The sequence below is a fragment of the Cherax quadricarinatus genome, chromosome 29, assembly GCF_038502225.1.
Source record: "Cherax quadricarinatus isolate ZL_2023a chromosome 29, ASM3850222v1, whole genome shotgun sequence".
NCBI lineage: Eukaryota > Metazoa > Arthropoda > Malacostraca > Decapoda > Parastacidae > Cherax > Cherax quadricarinatus.
In genome coordinates this window covers 12,548,874-12,575,219 of record NC_091320.1, presented here as the reverse complement: position 1 = coordinate 12,575,219, position 26,346 = coordinate 12,548,874, and the positions used below count along the sequence as shown (strand labels likewise).

The 26,346-nt window shown below is 46.8% G+C and overlaps 1 protein-coding gene across 1 annotated transcript in view; it reads right to left on the bottom strand.

Moving 5' to 3' along the window:
- The window catches only part of LOC128690364 (reelin), an 871,665-nt gene that overhangs the window by 478,775 nt on the left and 366,544 nt on the right, over positions 1-26,346 (bottom strand). The window contains exon 30 of the mRNA XM_070089797.1: positions 23,143-23,350. Coding sequence (XP_069945898.1) covers positions 23,143-23,350 — 208 coding nt within the window. The remainder of the gene's footprint in view (positions 1-23,142; positions 23,351-26,346) is intronic.

The following is a 26,346-nucleotide window of genomic DNA, read 5'->3' as shown; positions in this document are numbered from 1 at the left end:
CCAGGTGCTGCAACACCAGGGATGGTGAACAACACCAGGTACTGCAACACCAGGGATGGTGAACAACACCAGGTACTGCAACACCAGGGATGGTGAACAACACCAGGTGCTGCAACACCAGGCATGGTGAACAACACCAGGTGCTGCAACACCAGGCATGGTGAACAACACCAGGTGCTGCAACACCAGGGATGGTGAACAACACCAGGTGCTGCAACACCAGGCATGGTGAACAACACCAGGTGCTGCAACACCAGGCATGGTGAACAACACCAGGTGCTGCAACACCAGGCATGGTGAACAACACCAGGTGCTGCAACACCAGGCATGGTGAACAACACCAGGTGCTGCAACACCAGGCATGGTGAACAACACCAGGTGCTGCAACACCAGGGATGGTGAACAACACCAGGTGCTGCAACACCAGGCATGGTGAACAACACCAGGTGCTGCAACACCAGGCATGGTGAACAACACCAGGTGCTGCAACACCAGGGATGGTGAACAACACCAGGTGCTGCAACACCAGGCATGGTGAACAACACCAGGTGCTGCAACACCAGGCATGGTGAACAACACCAGGTGCTGCAACACCAGGCATGGTGAACAACACCAGGTGCTGCAACACCAGGCATGGTGAACACCAGGTGCTGCAACACCAGGCATGGTGAACAACACCAGGTGCTGCAACACCAGGGATGGTGAACAACACCAGGTGCTGCAACACCAGGGATGGTGAACAACACCAGGTGCTGCAACACCAGGGATGGTGAACAACACCAGGTACTGCAACACCAGGGATGGTGAACAACACCAGGTGCTGCAACACCAGGGATGGTGAACAACACCAGGTGCTGCAACACCAGGGATGGTGAACAACACCAGATGCTGCAACACCAGGGATGGTGAACAACACCAGGTGCTGCAACACCAGGGATGGTGAACAACACCAGGTACTGCAACACCAGGGATGGTGAACAACACCAGGTGCTGCAACACCAGGCATGGTGAACAACACCAGGTGCTGCAACACCAGGGATGGTGAACAACACCAGGTACTGCAACACCAGGCATGGTGAACAACACCAGGTGCTGCAACACCAGGGATGGTGAACAACACCAGGTGCTGCAACACCAGGGATGGTGAACAACACCAGGTACTGCAACACCAGGGATGGTGAACAACACCAGGTGCTGCAACACCTGGCATGGTGAACAACACCAGGTGCTGCAACACCAGGGATGGTGAACAACACCAGGTGCTGCAACACCAGGGATGGTGAACAACACCAGGTGCTGCAACACCAGGCATGGTGAACAACACCAGGTGCTGCAACACCAGGCATGGTGAACAACACCAGGTGCTGCAACACCAGGCATGGTGAACAACACCAGGTGCTGCAACACCAGGGATGGTGAACAACACCAGGTGCTGCAACACCAGGGATGGTGAACAACACCAGGTGCTGCAACACCAGGCATGGTGAACAACACCAGGTGCTGCAACACCAGACATGGTGAATAACACCAGGTACTGCAACACAAGTAGTGAGCTACACCAGGTACCTGCAACACAGGTAATGGACTAAGCCAGTTACCTGCAACACAGGTAATGGACTAAGCCAGTTACCTGCAACACAGTTAATGGACTACGCCAGTTACCTGCAACACAGGTAGTGGACTACACTAGTTACCTGCAACACAGGTAGTGGATTACACCAGTTACCTGCAACACAGGTAGTGGATTAAATCAGGTATTTGCAACACAGATAATATGTAACACCAGGTACTTGCTACACAGGTAGTGAGCAATGTCAGGTACCTGCAACACCAGTAGTGATTAACACCAAGTACCTGCAATATAGGTAGCAACACCAGGTACCAGCAACACAAGTAGTGAGCAATACCAGGTACTTGCAACACAGGTAGTGGACTACACCAGTTATCTGCAACACAGGTAGTGAGCAATACCAGATACCTGCAACACAGGTAGTGAGCAATACCAATTACCTGAAACACAGGTAGTGAGGAATACCATTTACCTGCAGTAAAGGTAGCAACACCAGGTACCTGCAACACAGGTTGTCAGCATCATCAAGTACTTGCAACACTGGTTGTCAGCAACACCAGGTACCTGCAACACAGGTACCCAGCAACACATGTATACAGTATTTTCTGAGAGCGAGAGAGTGAGAGAGAGAGAGGGGGGGGGAAATAGATGGCAAGTAACATTTGCACTTGAGAAAATACAAATGATGATGGTCTCTAGGCACCATGATGGTAATGCTGGTGCGGTAGTAAGGATGAATGGGAGGGTGTTGGCACCTGGGGAAGAAGTTGATATCCTTGGGGTGAAATTTGACTCCAAACTGACCATGAAGAACCATGTTGTAAATCTTGCAAAAAAAGCAGCCAGGAAGCTTACACTTCGCCGTATCTCGCATCTGCTTGACAGTATGAGTTGCAAGATTCTGTACGAGGCACAAGTACGCTCACACCTTGAGTATGCTCCACTTTCTTGGTTTGCCTGCCCCATCCCCCTCTCATCTGCGACTGCTTGACAAAGTAGAGAACAGAACAAGACGTCTCATCTCTCGCCTGGATCCATCCTGGATAGATCTGTCATTCCAGCAGAGCCTTCAACACAGGAGGGATGTGGGTGGCCTTACTGGTATGTACAAGGCCAATATTGTCAAAGTACCACACTTGGATCCACTTCGAGGACAGCGTGAAACAAGCTTTTATGCCACAAGACGGGCAGAAAGCAGCAACTTCACTCTGGCTGTATCCTTCTCCAGAACATCACTCCATCTGAGATCATACATACCCAGGATGACTCGAGTATGGAACACATTCGTATAGCATTATGATGTCAACGAGATAAAGTCAGTTGATAAAATGAAAATGCTGGCCCACAGATGGCTCCAACTTCATCCTGTTCCCTACTTGTATGTCTCATAACAATAAAAATGCTTTCAAATGAGCTGATGTAGGTAACAGCTCTTAGCTTGCCAATAAAGTTAGGAATCCTTAACCTTGTCAAACCCTGTGTAAAAGAGAGAGAGAGAGAGAGAGAGAGAGAGAGAGAGAGAGAGAGAGAGAGAGAGAGAGAGAGAGAGAGAGAGAGAAAGAGAGAGAGAGAGAGAGAAAGAGAGAGAGAGAGAGAGAGAGAGAGAGAGAGAGAGAGAGAGAGAGAGAGAGAGAGAGAGAGAGAGAGAGAGAGAGAAAAAAAGATCAGGTTGTAGACCTGCAGAGATTCTGGTGGTGATAATGGTTGAAGTGTCAAGCTGAAAGATTCCAGTGTGTGAGGCCACGGTGGAAGTCTGCCCTTGTGTTATAAACTTTGTTGATGATAGTTACTGAAGACAGTGAAAAAACTTTACCTACTGTGTTCTTCAGGTCAGTGTGTGTTGTGCACTACCCAGGTCACGCTCTTTTGTGCACTACCAGGTCATGGTGAGTTGTACACTACCCAGATCACACTGTGTTGCGCACTACCCAGGTGACGGTGTATTGTGCAATATCCACGTCACTCAGTGTTGTGTACTACCCAGGTCACACTGTGTTGCGCACTACCCAGGTCACGGTGTGTTGTGTACTAGCAAGGTCACGCTGTTCTGTGCACGACCAGATCATGGTGCGTTGTACACTACCCACGTCACGGTGTGCTGTGCACTTACCGAGTCACACTGTTGTGCACTACTCAGGTCACACTGTGTTGTGCACTATCCAGGTCATGGTGTGTTGTTCACTACCCAGGTCACGGTTTGTTGCTCACTACAAAGGTCACGCACTGTTGTGCACTACCCAGGTCACACTATGTTGTGCACTACTCAGGTCATACGGTGTTGTGCACTACCAAGGTCACGGTGTGTTGTTCACTACCCAGGTCACAGTGTGTTGCTCACTACTCAGGTCACGCTATGTTGTGCACTACCGAGGTCACGGTGTGTTGTGCACTAGCAAGGTCACGCTGTTCTGTGCACTACCAGGTCATGGTGCGTTGTACACTACCCAGGTCACGGTGTGCTGTGCACTACACGAGTCACACTGCGTTGCGCACTACCCAGGTCACACTGTTGTGCACTACTCAGGTCACATTGCGTTGTGCACTATCCAGGTCACGGTGTGTTGTTTACTACCCAGGTCACGGAGTGTTGCTCACTACAAAGGTCACGCTCTGTTGAGCACTACCCAGGTCACGCTGTTGTGCACTACCCGGGTCACACTGTGTTGTGCACTTCCCAGGTCACACTATGTTGTGCATTACTCAGGTCACACTGTGTTGTGTACTACCCAGGTCACGCTGTGTTGTGCATTACCCAGGTCACACTGTGTTATGCACCACTCAGCTCACACTGTTGTGCACTACACAGGTCACACTTTGTTGTGCACTACCCAGGAAACGATGTGTTGTGTACTACCTAGGTTACCCTGTGTTGTGCACTACCCAGGTCACACTTTTGTGCACTTCACTGGTCACAATGTTTTGCACTACCCAGGTCACACTGTGTTGTGCACTACCCAGGTCACATTGTGTTGTGCACTAACCAGGTCATGGTGAATTGTGCATTACCCAGGTCACGTTGCGTTGTGCACTACTCAGGTTCCGCTGTGTTGTGCACATCTCAAGTCATGCTGCGTTGTACACTACCCAGGTCACGGTGTGCTGTGCACTACTGAGGTCACACTGATTTGTGCACAACCCAGGTACACTGTGTTTTGCATTACCCAAATCACACAGAGTTCCGAACAACCCCGGTCACACTGTATTATGCACTTCCCAGGCCACGCTGTGTTGTGCACTACCCAGGTCATGATGTGTTGTGCACTACCCAGGTCACGCTGTGTTCTGCACTACCATGGTCACGTGTGTTGTGCACTGCCAGGTCACGCTGCGTTGTGCACTACCCAGGTCACGCTATGTTGTGCACTACCTAGGTCACGGCGTGTTGTGCACTAGAAAGGTCAAGGTGCATTTTGCAATTCCCAGGTCACGTTGTGCTGTGCACGACCTGGTTCACACTGTTCCGCACTTCCCAGGTCACACTATGTTGTGCACTACTCAGGTCACACGGTGTTGGGCACTACCCAGGTCACGGTGTGTTGTTCACTACCCAGGTCACGGTATGTTGTTCACTATCCAGGTCACGCTGTGTTGAGCAATATCCAAGTCACACTGTGTTATGCACTACCGAGGTCACACTGTGTTGTGCACTACACAGGTCACACTGTGTTGTGCACTATCCAGATAACTGTGTGTTGTGTACTACCCAGGTCACACTATGTTTTGCACTATCCAGGTCACACTGTGTTGTGCACTGCCCAGGTCACACTGTGTTGTGCATTACTCAGGTCACACTGTTGTGCACTACCCAGGTCACACTGTTTTGCATTACTCAGGGCATACTGTGTTGTGCACTACGCAGGTCACGGTGTGTTGTACACTACCCAGGTCACACTGTTGTGCACTAGCCAGGTCACACTTTTGTGCACTACCAGGTCACACTGTTTTGAACTACCCAGGTCACACTGTGTTGAGCACTACCCAGGTCACACTGTGTTGTGCACTACCCAGATAACGGTGTGTTGTGCACTACCCAGGTTACACTGTATTATGCACTACCCAGGTCACACTGTGTTGTGCACTACCCAGGTTATGGTGTGTTGTGTACTACCCAGGTAACCCTGTGTTGTGAACTACCCAGGTCACACTTTTGTGCAATACCCAGGTCACAATGTTTTGCACTACACAGGTCACTCCGTGTTGTGCACTACCCAAGTCGCACTGTGTTGTGCATTACTCAGGGCACACTGTGTTGTGTACTACGCAGGTCACGGTGTGTTATTCACTACCCAGGTCACACTGTATTGTGCACTATCCAGGTCACACTGTGTTGTGCATCACTCAGGGACCACTGTGTTGTGCACTACGAAGGTCACGGTGTGTTGGGCACTTCCCAGGTCACATTGTGTTGTGCCTTACTCAGGTCACACTGTGTTGTGCATTACCCTAAGTACACTATGGAGGAGGAGCTTGGACATGGGTGAAATTCCACAGTCACTTAAAACAACGGATATAGCCCCACTCCATAAAGGTGGCAGCAAAGCATTAGCTAAGAACTATGACCAATAGCTCTGACGTCCCACATCATAAAATTCTTTGAAAGAGTGCTAAGAAGCAGGATTGCAAATCACCTGGATTCCCAAAATCTGCACAATCCAGGGCAACATGGGTTCAGGGCAGGTCGCTCCTGCCTCTCACAACTACTGGATCACTATGATATGGCCTTGGATGCACTGGAAGAAAATCAGAATGCAGATGTAATATACACAGACTTTGCAAAAGCATTTGACAAATGCGATCATGGCGTAATAGCCCATAAAATACGTGCTAAAGGAATAACTGGGAAAGTGGGGAGATGGATCTTCAACTTCCTAACAAATCGAACACAAAGAGTAGTGGTCAACAGAGTTAAATCGGAGGCTGCCATAGTGAAGAGCTCTGTTCCACAAGGCACAGTACTCGCCCCCATCTTATTCCTTATCCTCATATCAGACATAAACAGAGATATACACCACAGCACCGTATCATCCTTTGCGGATGAGGCTGTCATCTGCTGAGGACGCGGTTAACCTCCAAGAAGATATAAACAAAGTTTTCCAGTGGGCAACGGTAAACAATATGATGGTTTAGAAAGACACGTAAGCAAACACTATAACATATTTATTAGAAAACGTTTCGGTCCTGGAACCTTGATCACTTCTAACATACAGAGGTAGAAAGACATTATATATATAGGCGGAGAGTGAGATGTGACGCACGTGACCTGAGGAATGTCATAAGAACATAAGTAGGATTTGCCTCGAGGCACAACTCGTTCTCACCGAACCAGACCTCAGACGCCGACGGTGCCTAGAAGCCTCACTAATCACCGTCACCGACACTATAGAACGCAACACTGGAAACTACAAAATTTCAAAAACATTGGCATACATGATACTTAAGCAGCACCAACCCAACAACACAGGAGTCACGTGATTTCATCGTCTACCCTCGCCTCGCATGGGTCAGTAGGCCTTCTACAGTGTTCCTCCATTCTTATGTTCTTATGACATTCCTCAGGTCACGTGCGTCACATCTCACTCTCCGCCTATATATATAATGTCTTTCTACCTCTGTATGTTAGAAGTGATCAAGGTTCCAGGACCGAAACGTTTTCTAATAAATATGTTATAGTGTTTGCTTACGTGTCTTTCTAAACCAACTTGTCGGTATTTATTACCAAGGTTTATACCAAACAATATGATGTTCAATGAGGACAAATTCTAACTACTCCGTTATGGAAAACTGGAGGAGATAATAACTAGAACAGAGTATACTACTGACTCCGGCCATACAATAGAGCGGAAAAATAATGTAAGGGACCTGGGAGTAGTAATGTCTGAGGATCTCACTTTCAAGGATCACAACAGTGCCACGATCGCACGTGCAAAGAAAATGATAGGATGGATAATGAGAACTTTCAAAACGAGAGATGCCAAGCCCATGATGATCCTTTTCAAATCACTTGTTCTCTCTAGGCTGGAATACCGCTGTACATTAACATCTCCATTCAAAGCAGGTGAAATCGCAGATCTAGAGAGTGTACAGAGATCCTTTACTGCACGTATAAGTTCTGTCAAGCACCTTAACTACTGGGAACGCTTGGAAGCACTTGACTTGTACTCGTTGGAACGCAGGAGGGAGAGATATATCATAATCTACACTTGGAAAATCTTGGAAGGAATGGTCCCAAATCTGCACACAGAAATCACTCCCTACGAAAGTAAAAGACTGGGCAGGCGATGCAAAATGCCCCCAATAAAAAGTAGGGGCGCCATTGGTACACTAAGGGAAAACACCATAAGTGTCCGGGGCCCAAAACTGTTCAACAGCCTCCCATCAAGCATTAGGGGAATTGCCAATAAACCCCTGGCTGCCTTCAAGAGAGAGCTGGACAGATACCTAAAGTCAGTGCCGGATCAGCCGGGCTGTGGCTCGTACGTTGGACTGCGTGCGGCCAGCAGTAACAGCCTAGTTGATCAGGCCCTGATCCATCGGGAGGCCTGGTCATGGACCGGGCCGCGGGGGCGTTGATCCCCGGAATAACCTCCAGATAACCAGGTAACCTCCAGGTAACCCAGGTCACACTGTGTTGTGCATTACCCAGGTCACACTGTGTTGTGCACTACCCAGATAACGGTGTGTTGTGCACTACCAAGGTCACACTGTGTTATGCACTACCCAGGTCACATTGTGTTGTGCATTACCGAGATCACACTGTGTTGTGCATTACCCAGGTCACACTGTGTTGTGCACTACCCAGATAACGGTGTGTTGTGCACTACCAAGGTCACACTGTGTTATTCACTACCCAGGTCACATTGTGTTGTGCATTACCGAGATCACACTGTGTTGTGCATTACCCAGGTCACACTGTGTTGTGCACTACCCAGATAACGGTGTGTTGTGCACTACCAAGGTCACACTGTGTTTGCACTACCCAGGTCACATTGTGTTGTGCATTACCGAGATCACACTGTGTTGTGCATTACCCAGGTGTTGCAACCCCTGAATGGGTTACAATGATTATTATGTATATATATAATATATATTACCTTTTCAAATAATTTTATATTGCTTATATTTGCGATAATAGCTAAATCGCAAATGTATTGCCTTATATTGTTATTTGACGTAGCTTATGTTGTTAGGATGTACATAATATGTGCTCAGTTCAAGTCTTGATTGTCAAACTACTGTAATTATCGCTTGTCGCTCGTTATACTGCCGGCTTCTGAGCTGTGCTGTCCACGGGGCTATCACGTGATCGAGGGGGGGGTGTCCTCACCTCTCATGAAGTATTCAGTCTGCTCTAGACTCGCTTGGTGGTTGGACAGATTGTCTGTCTCATTATTCTTGTTAGTTCTGTAGAACTCTGTTCACAGAGCATTGTATAGACTTAGTGATTTTCGACATTGTACTGAGGTTGTGTGTCACATAGACACTCTGAACATCTCAGGTCCTTAGCTATAGCTTCTGACCTAATTTTGTACTGGTTTCTGTGTATTGTCACAGTCAGGGTTTTTCCTATGCTGAACTTAGATTCAGTAGTATGGGAGCTTTGTAACTTTTGTGGAGGATTTGCTGATGGTCCCTACTTAGTGTCGTTATATTATCTCCCAGTTCCTGATTCTGTGTCGCAGTCGCATATTGCATTGCTATTGGGCTTAGCATTCTTTGTTGTTCAAGCAGACTGTTCGGGTTGCCAGTCGGTCACGAAGTTAGTTTATTTGAGGACTTTGTCAGTCACTTGTTTAAGTCTAGTCGAGTCGTGAGACATAGTGAACTACTTAGAGCACTTACACACATACATACACACTTGTACATATTTGTAATATCTTATTAAATGTTAATGTACCAGACGGTACTTAAGAATTATAAATGTGATATGTGCTTTCAGCACAATAATATTGAACTCGAGAGATTGATTTTATTTTGATTGCTGTGATTAATTTAATTTGATAATATACCTCTAGACTTAATAAATTTATTAAATTTTAATTTCTCTAGTTAGTAGCCTACCAGTTGTAATCCTGAAGCACTATTGAATAATACTGAATTTTAATGGATAATTGGACAAGGATACTGACTACTTGTTACGAAAACCCAGTAACAGGCTGGATGCTAGAAGGGCAGTCCTTTCTAGTATTCACTGGAGATCTCTAAGCTTTTAGAATCGCGTTTTTTGTAACAAATGGGGGCCTGTCCGGGAGGCTCTTGATCCAAGGTGTTGGAGAAATTGTCCAGTTTGACATACTAGTAACTCTATGATCAAACACTTTGAGTACTTTCCTAATCTGAAGACTTTGAGTTTAGTCTTGTACAACATACCAGGTGGATGTATGTACCTGACTGAGTCTCTTGATCCAAGGAGATGGAAATACTGTTTATGAGTTCTAGCTCTAAGACATCCAACACTAAAATTCCTATTAGGATTATAGTTTCCCATAATCACTCTCTCGTAGTACAATTATTTTTGTGATGTATGCCAAAGTGAAACAGTTAAGTAAGTAAGTAAGTAAGTAAGTTTATTCAGGTATACACAAATACAGTTACATAGAATTATCATACATAGCAGCATATGTGTAGAGAACCTAGGATAACCCAAAAAAGTCAGACAGAGTGACTTATTTCCATTGGGGTCCTTTAACTTATTTCCATTGGGGTCCTTTACTTACTCTTTGTCTGAGTTAAGTACATTAAAACTTCAGACGTGTTGGCAAGTAGCCAAATATCTCGGTGTGACGTATAACAGGAATTACACAGCTGAAACTGTCAGAGCATTAATTAAAGATATATTGTTTCCTGCTCATACAGAGATGTCTGATTATGATTCAGATTCAGAAAGCCTAGTGTCACAATTAGGAAGTATGGCTTTATTTGAAGTTGATGAAAGAGCAACTAAGGCAGAAGTGAGCCTAGTGTCCGAGCCTAGTGTAGCTCAGTTCTCGCTCACTCCTTCCCTCACTGACACATTAGTACAGAGTATAGCTGGTATGACTAAGCCTCACGCTAGTACTGTGTATGCTACACCTGTATCTACTTATCCTAGACCAGATCTAGACTCTCTAGAGACGGCTGGACGAAGTGTCCGACCTAAGGACTGTCCAGACCACGTTAATTTCCCTACTTCTCCATTACCCACTGGTCCTATCTCTCAGGAACAGTTTGAGAGGTTTGAACGCCTCCTTATGTTGCAGACTGCACAAATAGAGGCACAGAGGAAATTGAACGAAGAAGATTTCCAGAGAAAATGTTCGTCTGTTAAGACAACAGACTGATAGATCACAGGACACATTTAATGTGCAGAAAGCTGCATCTATGGTTCCTAAGTTTTTTGAAAGTGACTTAGACACATATTTTGATGTGTTTGAGAACCAGGCACGTGCTATGAATTGGCCACGTAAGCACTGGGCAACATTGTTGCATACTGCTTTGACGGGAAGAGCTCAAACCTGTACTGCAGCTTTGCCATTTGCCAAGTGCATTAGTTATGACGCTGTCAAACAAACAATTCTAGAGACGTATAACTTGTTACCTGTAAGTTATCAAAGAGCATTTCGTACGTTACAACGACGACAAGATCAAACTTGTGTAGAGTTTGCTCGTGAGAACAAAGTTGCATTTCAGAGGTGGTGTAGGTCTGCCAAGTGTAACAACTACGACAGTCTTGTTCAGTTGTTACTACATGAAGAGTTTAACAACTGTATGCCTGCTGACATACAAGAATATCTGATCGATCATACTACCTCAGATATTCTGGAAACTGCAGCATTATCAGACAATTACGAGATTTCTCACAAACTTGTACGTACTAAAACACAGAGAAACAAGGTAACTAAAGATTGTCCTAGAAGTTGGCAACCTAAATCAGCTGCTCATTGCCGGCCTGATGTACCTGCTACTGTAACTTCTCGTACCTTTACCAGGAAAGCTCACAATCCTGAATCTGTCTCTGTGGCTAGACAGAAATCTGATATCGAGAAAAAGAAAGTAAAATGTACCTATTGTAACAGGAAAGGACATGCTAGAGAGTATTGCTATAAATTAGAAAGAGATACGAGAAGCAGTCGTGCGGCTGGCGCCCCCACTCAAGTCGTATCCTTTTCCGAGCAACAAAGACACCAAAATCCTAGTAATACCTCTGATCCTACTGTTTTAGATAATGTTACTCAGGATAGATGACTAGCGTCAGAAAGTGTATCTGACGAAAAGATTCGTTCAGCGATGAGTCCTTACTTTTCGAGAGATAAAGTAGGATTTGACGAATCACATCTAACTGAGATAATTACTTTCAGAGACACTGGCAGTTATCTCACGTTATTAAGAGAAGATGTACTGCCCATAACTGACGATACCTATTGCAAGATAGATGTATTGTTAGAAGCCTATGGAGGGGCTGTTATAAAAGTGCCTCTGCACAAAGTTTATATTGAAACAAGCTATTATACTGGTTATATTTCAGTGGGTATATCCAGTGGTGTATTTCCCATCAGGTCAGTGGACTTGTTGATAGGGAACGATATCCTTCATGCTGGTATATGTAAAGAACCACTTGTGATTGATAATAACACTGATGATAATTATGCCATTGAAGCTTGTAGAGAGAAACCTATTTTATTTCCTCTCAGCGCAATTACTAGAGCTATGTCAAAGATTCAACAACCATCCTTGTCTCCTGTTGAGTTAGTGGATGACAATGATTTGGGGTTGAATATGTTGTTTAGTGATGCTCTGCGCCCAGGATCATTAACACTGACTCCCCCCGGTCATCAACCTAGTCAGGACACTCCTGACGTTAAATTTCTTACTCATGATGATTTAATCAAGGATCAGTTTGTTGATCAGTCACTGGAAAGACTGAGAGATATAGCAGTTACTGAGAGTGAAGCAAAGGATCTCGATAATTGTTACTATCATAGTAACGGTGTACTGATGGAGAAAAATACATGCAAGTTGTCAGCTGATAGTGTTTCCACCACAGTCAAGCATCTAGTAGTGTTACCAGTTACATTTCGTGAACGACCCATTGATTTTGCTCACAATAGTCCCATAGGAGGACATTTGGGTGTCAAGAAGACACTCGGTAAACTGGCAAAACATTTTACTTGGCCAAAGATGAAAGAAACAGTAGCTGATCATGTGCGACGTTGCCACGTGTGTCAAGTGACAGGCAAGCCAGCGCACACACCTCCACCTGCGCCTCTCATTCCTATCACCGTGGATGGTGAACCATTCTCACTTCTTATTATTGATTGTGTTGGTCCTTTGCCTAGAACCAAACTAGGAAACCAATACTTATTTACTATTATGGACGCTGCAACACGCTATCCCGAAGCTATTCCTATGAGAAAAATTAATGCTCGTGCTATTGTGAGAGCGCTGATGAAATTTTTCTCCCAGGTTGGATTGCCACGAGAGATACAATCAGATCAGGGATCTAACTTCACTTCTAAGATCTTTCGAGAAGCATTATCCCACCTAGGAATAAAGTCTGTACTTTCAACCAGTTATCATCCACAGTCACAAGGAGCTCTAGAGAGATTTCATCAGACACTGAAGTCCATGATGAGAGCTTATTGTGAACATTTTTCTAGAGACTGGGATGAGGGTATACCTTTTCTTCAGTTCGCTATGAGAGAAAGTGAGCAAGACAGTCTCGGATTTAGTATGTTTGAATTAATATTCGGACACAAAGTGCGTGGTCCTCTCGCAGTGTTAAAAGACGTGTGGACAGGAAAATCAAATCCATCATTGAGTACTTCACCTTCATTAATGCAGCAACATTTGACAGCCGCTAGAGAGCTAGCTTCGAAAAACCTAGTTTCAGCCCAAGCTAGAATGAAGCAACATTATGACAAGCGTGCTGTCTCTCGTTCTTTTAAAGCAGGAGTTAAGGTGATGGCTCGGAAATTAGTACCAGATCATGCTCTACAAGCCAGGTATGATGGTCCCCTGGAAGTAGTGAAAAAACTTAGCAACGTAAATTATTTGGTACGTACGCCTGGGAAAAAGAAATCTAATCATGTGTACCATGTTAACCAGCTCAAGGCATACTACGCTAGTCCTCTTACCTACTACTTCTATTCTTCCTAGGACAGAGGAAGAAAACGTCAGTCTACCTGACATCTCTAGAGGTATAGAGGTTCGTTTAGAAAATTCAGTGACTCTACAATCACTAGACGATTTTCTTAGTAACCTTGGGATTGATAAAGCTGGTGATATTAAAAACATGATTTTGCATTTCCCTGAATTGTTCGGTGATGTTCCTAAACGTTGTACTCTGGGTGTACATGACGTTGATGTACAGGGAGCATCACCCATTAAGCAATCACCATATAGGATGAGTCCAACAAAGCATAAAGCATTGAGAGAAGAGGTTGATTTTCTGTTGTCTCACGGACTTATTGAGCGCAGTAAAAGTCCATGGGCATCTCCCTGTATTTTAGTGCCTAAACATGACGGTAGTTTCAGGATGTGCACTGATTACAGGAAAGGGAACTCTGTCACCTTGCCTGATGGTTATCCTCTACCTCGCATTGACGACCTTATTGATCGTGTGTCAGGAGCCCAGTTTGTCAGCCGTTTAGATCTCTTACGAGGCTATTATCAAGTCCCGCTTACTGAACGTGCTCAAGAAATATCTGCTTTTACTGTTCAAGATGGATTGTTTAACTACCTCGTCACCCCCTTCGACCTATGTAACGCGGCTTCTTCATTCCAACGTATAATGAACGAGTTGACCCACAACTTAGAAGGAGTAGAAGCCTACCTTGACGACTTAGTGGTGTACAGTGACGAGTGGGAACAGCACTTGACGTGTCTCAGAGCATTGTTTGAGAGACTGGCGCACTACAACTTCACTGTTAACTTAGCTAAATGTAGTTTTGGTCAAGCCAAGATTACCTATCTAGGCTTTTGTATCGGCCAAGGTGAGGTTGCTCCTATTGAGGCTAAGGTTCGTGCAATTTCTGAATTTCCAGTGCCACAGGATAGGAAAGGAGTACAGAGATTCCTGGGTATGGCAGGATATTATCGCAGGTTCTGTCCAAACTTTTCTCAGATTGCAGCTCCTCTCACTGAGCTTACTAGTAGCAAAGTTCAGTTCACCTGGACTAGAGATTGTTCAGACTCGTTGAAAAGGTTGAAACGTTTGCTCTCCTCTGCTCCTGTGTTGAAAAGTCCTAATTTCAATCTTTCTATCTTTTTACATATAGATGCGAGTTGCTATGCAGTGGGTGTTGTGCTACTCCAACAGTCAACATCCACTCATATTCTCCATCCTATATGTTACTATTCATCTGAGCTCAAACGACACCAGAAAAATTATGCTCTAGCTCTTGTGGTGTCCTTTGAACATTTTGACGTGTATTTGGGCACTTCCCCATTTAAAATTTACGTAATTTTATGCCCAAATACCTTTTGTTACTTGCTATGTCAAATTCAGTAAAGTAACTTAATCCCTCCAGCCCATATTAACTATATATACTCATGTCATGTCTAATTATTATATTTATGTATTCACAGTATTGTTGTGTGAGGAAGAGACAAGCTGAGTGTTGAGTGAGTAGTGTCGTGTGGGAGAAGGTACTGCGTGACGCAACACTGTCCTGTCGCAGACCCCCCCCTCACTACACACCTTAAGCTGTTTCATACTCAGATGTTCATACTGCCTCGCATTCCACCACCACTACTTAAGAGTGGAATGCAGTCTCCTCTACTATGATCGAGCCTCAACGTGCCCTCCTTGTCAGCGCTATCCTGTCTCTACACTGATGTACATAACCACGAGTATGCAGAGATACGATAATGTGTACTGCCCTAGTACTAGGGGCATATCCTAGTGATGGACGCTGTGGAATTGTAGCGGTGCTTGGCACAAGAGAGACTGATAAATTTTTATATTAAATTGTATTGATATGAGTAATAAGAAATAATGTGAAAGACGTTAATGCAACTCCTAGTGCGACCGTCTGTCGTGTTGGGGGGGGGGGGTGTTGCAACCCCTGGATGGGTTACAATGATTATTATGTATATATATAATGTATATTACCTTTTCATATAATTTTATATTGCTTATATTTGCGATAATAGCTAAATCGCAAATGTATTGCCTTATATTGTTATTTGACGTAGCTTATGTTGTTAGGATGTACATATGTGCTCAGTTCAAGTCTTGATTGTCAAACTACTGTAATTATCGCTTGTCGCTCGTTATACTGCCGGCTTCTGAGCTGTGCTGTCCACGGGGCTATCACGTGATCGAGGGGGGGGTGTCCTCACCTCTCATGAAGTATTCAGTCTGCTCTAGACTCGCTTGGTGGTTGGACAGATTGTCTGTCTCATTATTCTTGTTAGTTCTGTAGAACTCTGTTCACAGAACATTGTATAGACTTAGTGATTTTCGACGTTGTACTGAGGTTGTGTGTCACATAGACACTCTGAACATCTCAGGTCCTTAGCTATAGCTTCTGACCTAATTTTGTACTGGTTTCTGTGTATTGTCACAGTCAGGGTTTTTCCTATGCTGAACTTAAATTCAGTAGTATGGGAGTTTTGTAACTTTTGTGGAGGATCTGCTGATGGTCCCTACTTAGTGTCGTTATATTATCTCCCAGTTCCTGATTCTGTGTCGCAGTCGCATATTGCATTGCTATTGGGCTTAGCATTCTTTGTTGTTCAAGCAGACTGTTCGGGTTGCCAGTCGGTCACGAAGTTAGTTTATTTGAGGACTTTGTCAGTCACTTGTTTAAGTCTAGTCGAGTCGTGAGACATAGTGAACTACTTAGAGCACTTACACACATACATACACACTTGTACATATTTGTAATATCTTATTAAATGTTAATGTACCAGACGGTACTTAAGAATTATAAATGTGATATGTGCTTTCAGCACAATAATATTGAACTCGAGAGATTGATTTTATTTTGATTGCTGTGATTAATTTAATTTGATAATATACCTCTAGACTTAATAAATTTATTAAATTTTAATTTCTCTAGTTAGTAGCCTACCAGTTGTAATCCTGAAGCACTATTGAATAATACTGAATTCTAATGGATAATTGGACAAGGATACTGACTACTTGTTACGAAAACCCAGTAACAGGCTGGATGCTAGAAGGGCAGTCCTTTCTAGTATTCACTGGAGATCTCTAAGCTTTTAGAATCGCGTTTTTTGTAACACCAGGTCACACTGTGTTGTGCATTACCCAGGTCACACTGTGTTGTGCACTACCCAGGTCACATTGTGTTGTGCACTACCCAGGTCACGGTGTGATGTGCACTACCCAGGTCACGGTGTGTTGCTCACTACAAAGGTCACGCTTTGTTGTGCACTACTCAGATCACACTGTGTTGTACACCACCAAGGTCACGGTGTGTTGTTCCCTACCCATGTCACAGTGTGTTGCTCACTACTCAGGTCACGCTGTGTTGTGCACTACCCAGGTTATGTACTACCCAGGTCACACTGTGTTGTGCATTACCCAGATAAAGGTGTGTTGTGCACTACCTAGGTCACACTGTGTTGTGCACTACCCAGGAAACGGCGTGTTGTGCACTACCCAGGTCACGGTGTGCTGTGCACGACCTGGGTCACACTGTTCCGCACTTCCCAGGTCACACTATGTTGTGCACTACTCAGGTCACACGGTGTTGGGCACTACCCACGTCACGGTGTGTTGTTCACTACCCAGGTCACGGTATGTTGTTCACTACCCAGGTCACGCTGTGTTGAGTACTATCCAAGTCACACTGTGTTGTGCACTATCCAGATGACTGTGTGTTGTGTACTACAAAGGGCACACTCTATTGTGCACTATGCAGGTCACAGTGTGTTGTGCACTACCCAGGTCACACTGCGTTGTGCACTAGACAAGTCACACTTTTGTGCACTACCACGTCACACTGTTTTGAACTACCCAGGTCACACTGTGTTGAGCACTACCCAGGTCACACTGTGTTGTGCGCTACCCAGATAACGGTGTGTTGTGCACTACCCAGGTCACACTGTATTATGCACTACCCAGGTCACACTGTGTTGTGCACTACCCAGGTAATGGTGTGTTGTGTACTACCCAGGTAACCCTGTGTTGTGAACTACCCAGGTCACACTTTTGTGCACTACCCAGGTCACACTGTGTTTTGCACTACGCAGGTCACACTGCTTTGTGCACTACCCAGGTCTCACTGTGTTGTGCATTACTCAGGGCACACTGTGTTGTGCACTACGAAGGTCACGGTGTGTTGGGCACTACCCAGGTCACATTGTGTTGTTCCTTACTCAGGTCACACTGTGTTGTGCATTACCTAGATCACACTGTTGTGCACTACGCAGGTCACACTGTGTTGTGCATTACCGAGATCACACTGTGTTGTGCATTACCCAGGTCACACTGTGTTGTGCACTACCCAGGTCACATTGTGTTGTGCACTACCCAGGTCACGGTGTGTTGTGCACTATCCAGGTCACGTTGTGTTGTGCACTACCCAGGTCCCGCTGTGTTGTGCACTTCTCAAATCATGCTGCGTTGTACACTACCCAGGTCACGGTGTGTTGTGCACTACTCAGGTCACACTGATTTGTGCACTACCCAGGTAACACTGTGCTTTGCATTACCCAGGTCACACTATGTTCCGAACTACCCCTGTAACACTGTATTATGCACTTCCCAGGCCACGCTGTGTTGTGCACTACCCAGGTCATGCTGTGTTGTGCACTACCCAGGTCACGCTATGTTGTGCACTACCAGGTCACTGTGTTGTGCACTACCCAGGTGATGCTGTATTGTGCACTACCCATGTCACGTGTGTTGTGCACTACCCAGGTCATGCTGTGTTGTGCACTACCCACGTCACGCTATGTTGTGCACTACCAGTTCATGGTGCGTTGTAGACTACCCAGGTCACGGTGTGCTGTGCACTTCCCGGGTCACGGTGTTTTGTGCACTACCCAGGTCACGGTGTGTTGTCCATTACCCAGGTCACGGTGTGATGCTCACTACCCAGGTCACGCTGCGTTGTGCACTACCCAGGCCACACTATGTTGTGCACTACTCAGGTCATACTGTGTTGTGCACTACCCAGGTCACGGTGTGTTGTTCACTACCCAGGTCACGCTCTGTTGTGCATTACCAGGCCGCACTGTTATGCACTACCCAGGTCACATTGTGTTGTACACTACCCAGGTCACACTGTGTTGTGCACTACCCAGATAAATGTGTGTTGTCTAACCAAGTCAGACTGTGTTGTGCACTACCCAGGTCACACTTTTGTGCACTAACCAGGTCATAGTGTGTTTTGCACTATCCAGGTCACACTGTGTTGTGCACTACCCAGGTCGCACTGTGTTGTGCATTACTCAGGGCATACTGTGTTGTGCACTACGCAGGTCACGGTGTGTTGTGCACTTCCCAGGTTACACTGTGTCGTGCATTACACAGATCACACTGTGTTGTGCACTACCCAGGTCACATTGTGTTGTGCATTACTCAGGGCTCACTGTGTTGTGCACTACGCACGTCACGGTGTGTTGTGCATACCCAGGTCACACTGTGTTGTGCACTACCCAGGTCACACTTTTGTGCACTACCAGGTCACACTGTTGTTCACTAACCAGGTCACACTGTGTTGTGCACCACCCAGGTAACGGTGTGTTGTATACTACCCAGGTCACACTGTTGTGCACTACCCAGGTCACACTTTTGCGCACTAACCAGGTCACAGTATGTTTTGCACTGCCCAGGTCACAATGTGTTGTGTACTTCCCAGGTCACACTGTGTTGTGCATTACCCAGGTCGCGCTGTTTTGCACTACCCAGGTCACATTGTGTTGTGCACTAACCAGGTCATCGTGAGTTGTGTATTACCCAGGTCACGGTGTGTTGTGCACTACCCAGGTCACGCTGTGTTGTGCACCTCCCAGGTCACACGGTACTGTACATTACCCAGTTCACACTGTTATGTACTTCCCGGGTCACACTGTTGTGCAGAGCCCAGGTCACGGTGTGTTGTTCACTAGTCGGGCCATGCTCTATTGTGCACTACAATCGTCACACAATGTTGTGCACTACCCAGGTCACAGTATGTTGTGCACTACATAGCTCACACTGTGTTGTGCACTACCCAGGCCACACTGTGTTGTGCACTACCCAGGCCACACTGTGTTGTGCACTACCCAGGCCACACTGTGTTGTGCACTACCAAGGTCAAAATGTGTTGTGCCCTACCCAGGACATGCTGTGTTGTGCACTACCCAGGACACGCTGTGTTGTGCACTACGCGCTTCACATTGTATGTTGTGTGCACACATCAGATAAAAGTTTAAAGTAAAGTTTATTATATGTCTGAGTATGATAAAGCAAAGCAGGTATGGCTGGTACACCTCACACGCCTCCTACAATATACTGATAAAACTTGATACATCGTTCCACTTGGTTGTGGACCTTCGCGACTTATAAACACTGTTGTTGCAGTTGTCTGCACAAGGAATGTTATATTTTTCATCATTCGGTCTGTCTCCCACAGATGCAGAGTGACTCAAAAAGAGGACACGCATTCATCATCTCTGATTCACTTGTTGTCTTACCAGAAGTGTGTTGACATTACCGTTCAGATGGCCCTATGAACCACAACACCTTCCTCCCCTCCTTCAGGATGCAGGAGCTGAACTCCAGCCTCCAGGACTCGTCCGGCTTATTATTTTCCCGCATCTCTTTATAAATGTTACTTTGGTTACACTCCACAAGTCAGGTCACAAAAACCACTTGTTTTCACTTCGTTCTAACACTCTCACACACGCCCACTGGATGTTCAAGCTCCTAGCACACACAACTTCTTTAATCCTTATCTCCTGCCATTCCTTTCCTCCGCTCCTGATTTGTATACTCTCTTACTTATTTTCTTTTGCTTCATCCATCTTTTCTGATCACCTCACCAATCCTTCCTCAGCCCTCTAATTTGGATTTTTTTTTGAAACCCCCACATTCTTTTCTAATCTCCTTGCTCCAAATTCTCTGTGTAATATTCACACCACACACATCTTCCTTAAACACATCTCCACTAACTCCAGATGGTACCACTATACTCTGGTACATTCCCAGTCTCCACAGATGACACACCACACACCCATCATTTTCCCTTCTATTCTATAGGTCGCCTAGTCTTTCATAGACCCATGCGTCGACAGGTCCACTCCCAAATACCTGAACACATCCACTTCCTCCATACTTCATCCCTCCATCCTAATATCCAATCTTACACCGCCAGAAGTTTAGGTTACATCACCTTACAAACAAGCCTCGCCCGGGGCTGGAAATCCTATTTCCTATGCTGACTTTATCTCTCCTGTTTTTACATACTCTACAAATTCCTCCACCAACCTTTCCAACTTTTCTTTGAAGTTTCCCTAAGGAAGTGAGCCATCGACAGAGAGTAACTGTTATAACTCCCACTCTGTATCTAATCTAATTCAGTATCTTTTAATGCCAAATCTCTCCCCAACACCTTAACATTAACTTCTTTTTGCATCCCCATCTATAAATGTGCTAGACATCCATGGTGACGTTACATATCCGTCTAGGGTCAACTTTTATTGCAAAATAATCTCCTTCTCTCCTATATACCCTTACATGAGCCTCACTATTCTCTTAAAAACTCTTTCCTGCTGTCACCAACTTACCACTGGTTCCATACACTTGCAACATTTGCTACATTGCCCTACTATCTACCCTATCATATGTCTTTCCTGATTCCATAAATGCATCAAAAAGTTCCTCACGTTTATATAAGTACTGTTTGGTTTACATACTTCATTGTAAAGACGTTTCCATAACAATAATTACTTGAAATTGCATCAAAATGAAAATTAACAAAAAATAGTATAAGTCTTAGGAATAATAATACTGTACATTCGTTGTGCTCAGAAATTATCAGCTCAGCGTAACTGAAAACTTACAGCAGAGACATTGTTATGTTGTGGATGGCAGCAAAAACATCAACTATACATTCAACATTCAGATCACTGACTCCCGAATTTAATGCAGTATTACTTGTGTTGCAATCACTGCTCTTGTTGTCAAGTTTTACTCAGTGTTAGGTGCACACCAGCTTATAAATATCTATGAACCACTACCTGGTCTGAGTACAGTAACAAAGTCAGACACACGAAGTTTAACACTACACCCGACATCAGTCACACAGAGGAACAGCAACGCTAAAGTTGGCTCTACACGCACTACAGCAATGCTAGGGCTGGCCCTACACGCACTACAGCAATGCTAGGGCTGGCTCTACACGCACTACAGCAACGCTAGGGCTGGCTCTACACGCACTACAGTAGCGCTAGGGCTGGCCCTACACGCACTACAGCAACGCTAGGGCTGGCTCTACACGCACTACAATAACGCTAGGGCTGGCTCTAAACGCACTACAGTAACGCTAGGGCTGGACCTACACGCACTACAGCAACGCTAGGGCTGGCTCTACACGCACTACAGTAACGCTAGGGCTGGCTCTACACGCACTACAGTAACGCTAGGGCTGGCCCTACACGCACGACAGCAACGCTAGGGCTGGCTCTACACGCACTACAGTAACGCTAGGGCTGGCCCTACACGCACTACAGTAACGCTAGGACTGGCTCTACACGCACTACAGTAATGCTAGGGCTGGCTCTACACGCACTACAGTAACGCTAGGGCTGGCCCTACACGCACTACAGTAACGCTAGGGCTGGCCCTACACGCACTACAGTAACGCTAGGGCTGGCTCTACACGCACTACAGTAACGCTAGGGCTGGCTCTACACGCACTACAGTAACGCTAGGGCTGGCCCTACACGCACTACAGTAACGCTAGGGCTGGCTCTACACGCACTACAGTAACGCTAGGGCTGGCTCTACACGCACTACAGCAACTCTAGGGCTGGTTCTACACGCACTACAGCAACGCTAGGGCTGGCTCTACACGCACTACAGCAACGCTAGGGCTGGCTCTACACGCACTACAGCAACGCTAGGGCTGGCTCTACGCGCACTACAGCAACGCTAGGGCTGGCTCTACACGCACTACAGTAACGCTAGGGCTGGCTCTACACGCACAACAGCAACACTAGGGCTGGCTCTACACGCACTACAGCAACGCTAGGGCTGGCTCTACACGCACTACAGCAACGCTAGGGCTGGCTCTACACGCACAGCAAGATTAGGGCTGGCCCTACACGCACTACAGTAACACTAGGGCTGGCTCTACACGCACTACAGCAACGCTAGGGCTGGCTCTACACGCACTAATCACAGAAAGGTACAACAAACTACAACACAACAAACTACAGTACAACAAACTGCCGTTCAGTAAACAACCGTACAATAAACTAACGTACAATAAACTACTGTACAGTAAACTACCGTACAACAAACTACCGCAGGGCTATCATACAATAAATTACTATACAATAAATTGCCCTATAATATCTTCTATATAAAAAATTATGGTAGTATAATTGGTATGTATGAAGGAGGCAGCATAGTTTACTTTATGTATCTGGTGTCGATGGGAGCGGTGGTGGCGAAGCGCGGCCCATCACCAGAGAAGAGCAGAACATTACCAGTGTGGTGAGGACCACAACCCATAGACACTGATCCTCCCTCAACACGATCCCACATGGGCGACACCTCACTGTTGTCGAAGCTGTCGTCCATCCACTCCTGGTTCCTCGACGGGAACTTGCCGCAGTATGTTCCTGGAAAACAAACAAACGTATAAAGGAAGGCCCCGCTTATACAGCTATGACTGTAAAGTGAATCATATCCTTTCTTCACTTTCGAATGTATATAAAAGCCTGATAACATGTTCACACTATACTCTATTAAGTGAGAAACAGAGCTAGACCTAAAAAAAATGCGTATTCAGTGCAGATATTACTTACCATAAAATATTTCCAACCTTAGTTTAGTGTAAGAGAATATATTTATTAAAGAAAATCTGAATAAATGAAGAATGGGTATAACTGAAAACCGCTGCAATAGTGAAACACCCTAAACAGGAGTGCTGTAAAGCGGGGTATGTGTGTACATGTATGTGCAAGTTCTCACCTGCTCTGAGTGCCGTGTTACTTCCTCTGAGTGAGGTGTCACCTGCTCTGGGCTAGGTGACACCTGCTCTGATTGAGGTGTCACCTGCTTTGGGTGAGGTGTCAACTGCTCTGAGTGAGGAGTAACCTGCTCTAAGTGAAGTGTCACTTGCTTTGGGTGAGGTGACAACTGCTCTGGGTGAGGTGTCACTTGCTCTGAGTGAGGTGTTTGCTATGAGTGAGGTGTCACCTGCTCTGAGTGAGGAGTCAACTGCTCTGGGTGAGGTGTCACCTGCTCTGTGTGAGGTGTAACATGCTCTGAGTGATTCGTCACCTGCTCTCAGTGAGGCGTCACCTGCTCTGAGTGAGGCGTCACCTGCTCTGAGTGACGTGTCACCTGCTCCGGGAGAGGAGACACCTGCTCTGAGTGAGGTGTCACCTGCTCTGAGTGAGGCATCACCTGCTCTGGGTGAGGTGTCACCTGCCATGAGTGAGGTGTCACCAGCTATGAGTGAGGTGTTACCTGCTCTGAGTGAGGTGTCACCTACACTGGGTGAGGTGTCACCTGCTCTGAGTGAGGTGTCACCTGTTCTGGGTGAGGTGTTACCTTCTCTGAGTGAGGTGTCTCCTGCCATGAGTGAGGTGTCACCTGCTCTGAGTGAGGCGTCACCTGCTCTGGGTGAGGTGTCACCTGCTCTGGGTGAGGCGTCACCTGCTCTGGGTGAGGTGTCACCTGTTCTGGGTGAGGTGTCACCTGCTCTGAGTGAGTTGTCACCTGCTCTGAGTGAGGTGACACCTGCTCTGGGTGAGGTGTCACCTGCTCTGGGTGAGGTGTTACCTTCTCTGATTGAGGTGTCTCCTGCCATGAGTGAGGTGTCACCTGCTCTGGGTGAGGTGTCACCTGCTCTGGGTGAGGTGTCACCTGCTCTGGGTGAGGTGTCACCTGCTCAGGGTGAGGCGTCACCTGCTCTGGGTCGGTGTCACCTGTTCTGGGTGAGGTGTTACCTTCTCTGAGTGAGGTGTCTCCTGCCATGAGTGAGGTGTCTCCTGCCATGAGTGAGGTGTCTCCTGCCATGAGTGAGGTGTCACCTGCTCTGAGTGAGGTGTCACCTGCTCTGGGTGAGGTGTCACCTGTTCTGGGTGAGGTGTCACCTACACTGGGTGAGGTGTCACCTGTTCTGGGTGAGGTGTCACCTACACTGGGTGAGGTGTCACCTACACTGGGTGAGGTGTCACCTGTTCTGGGTGAGGTGTCACCTACACTGGGTGAGGTGTCACCTGTTCTGGGTGAGGTGTCACCTACACTGGGTGAGGTGTCACCTGTTCTGGGTGAGGTGTCACCTACACTGGGTGAGGTGTCACCTGCTCTGGGTGAGGTGTCACCTGTTCTGGGTGAGGTGTCACCTACACTGGGTGAGGTGTCACCTGTTCTGGGTGAGGTGTCACCTACACTGGGTGAGGTGTCACCTACACTGGGTGAGGTGTCACCTGTTCTGGGTGAGGTGTCACCTACACTGGGTGAGGTGTCACCTGTTCTGGGTGAGGTGGCACCTACACTGGGTGAGGTGTCACCTGCTCTGGGTGAGGTGTCACCTGTTCTGGGTGAGGTGTCACCTACACTGGGTGAGGTGTCACCTGTTCTGGGTGAGGTGTCACCTACACTGGGTGAGGTGTCACCTGTTCTGGTTGAGGTGTCACTTATACTGGGTGAGGTGTCAACTGTTCTGGGTGAGGTGTCACCTACACTGGGTGAGGTGTCACCTGTTCTGGGTGAGGTGTCACCTACACTGGGTGAGGTGTCACCTGCTCTGGGTGAGGTGTCACCTGTTCTGGGTGAGGTGTCACCTACACTGGGTGAGGTGTCACCTACACTGGGTGAGGTGTCACCTGTTCTGAGTGAGGTGTCACTTATACTGGGTGAGGTGTCACCTGTTCTGGGTGAGGTGTCACCTACACTGGGTGAGGTGTCACCTGTTCTGGGTGAGGTGTCACCTACACTGGGTGAGGTGTCACCTGCTCTGGGTGAGGTGTCACCTGTTCTGGGTGAGGTGTCACCTACACTGGGTGAGGTGCCACCTACACTGGGTGAGGTGCCACCTACACTGGGTGAGGTGCCACCTACACTGGGTGAGGTGCCACCTACACTGGGTGAGGTGTCACCTACACTGGGTGAGGTGCTACCTACACTGGGTGAGGTGTCACCTACACTGGGTGAGGTGCCACCTACACTGGGTGAGGTGTCACCTACACTGGGTGATGTGCCACCTACACTGGGTGAGGTGCTACCTACACTGGGTGAGGTGTCACCTACACTGGGTGAGGTGCCACCTACACTGGGTGAGGTGCTACCTACACTGGGTGAGGTGTCACCTACACTGGGTGAGGTGCCACCTACACTGGGTGAGGTGCCACCTACACTGGGTGAGGTGCTACCTACATTGGGTGAGGTGTCACCTACACTGGGTGAGGTGCCACCTAAACTGGGTGAGGTGCCACCTACACTGGGTGAGGTGCTACCTACACTGGGTGAGGTGCTACCTACACTGGGTGAGGTGTCACCTACACTGGGTGAGGTGCCACCTACACTGGGTGAGGTGCCACTTACACTGGGTGAGGTGTCACCTACACTGGGTGAGGTGCCACCTACACTGGGTGAGGTGCCACCT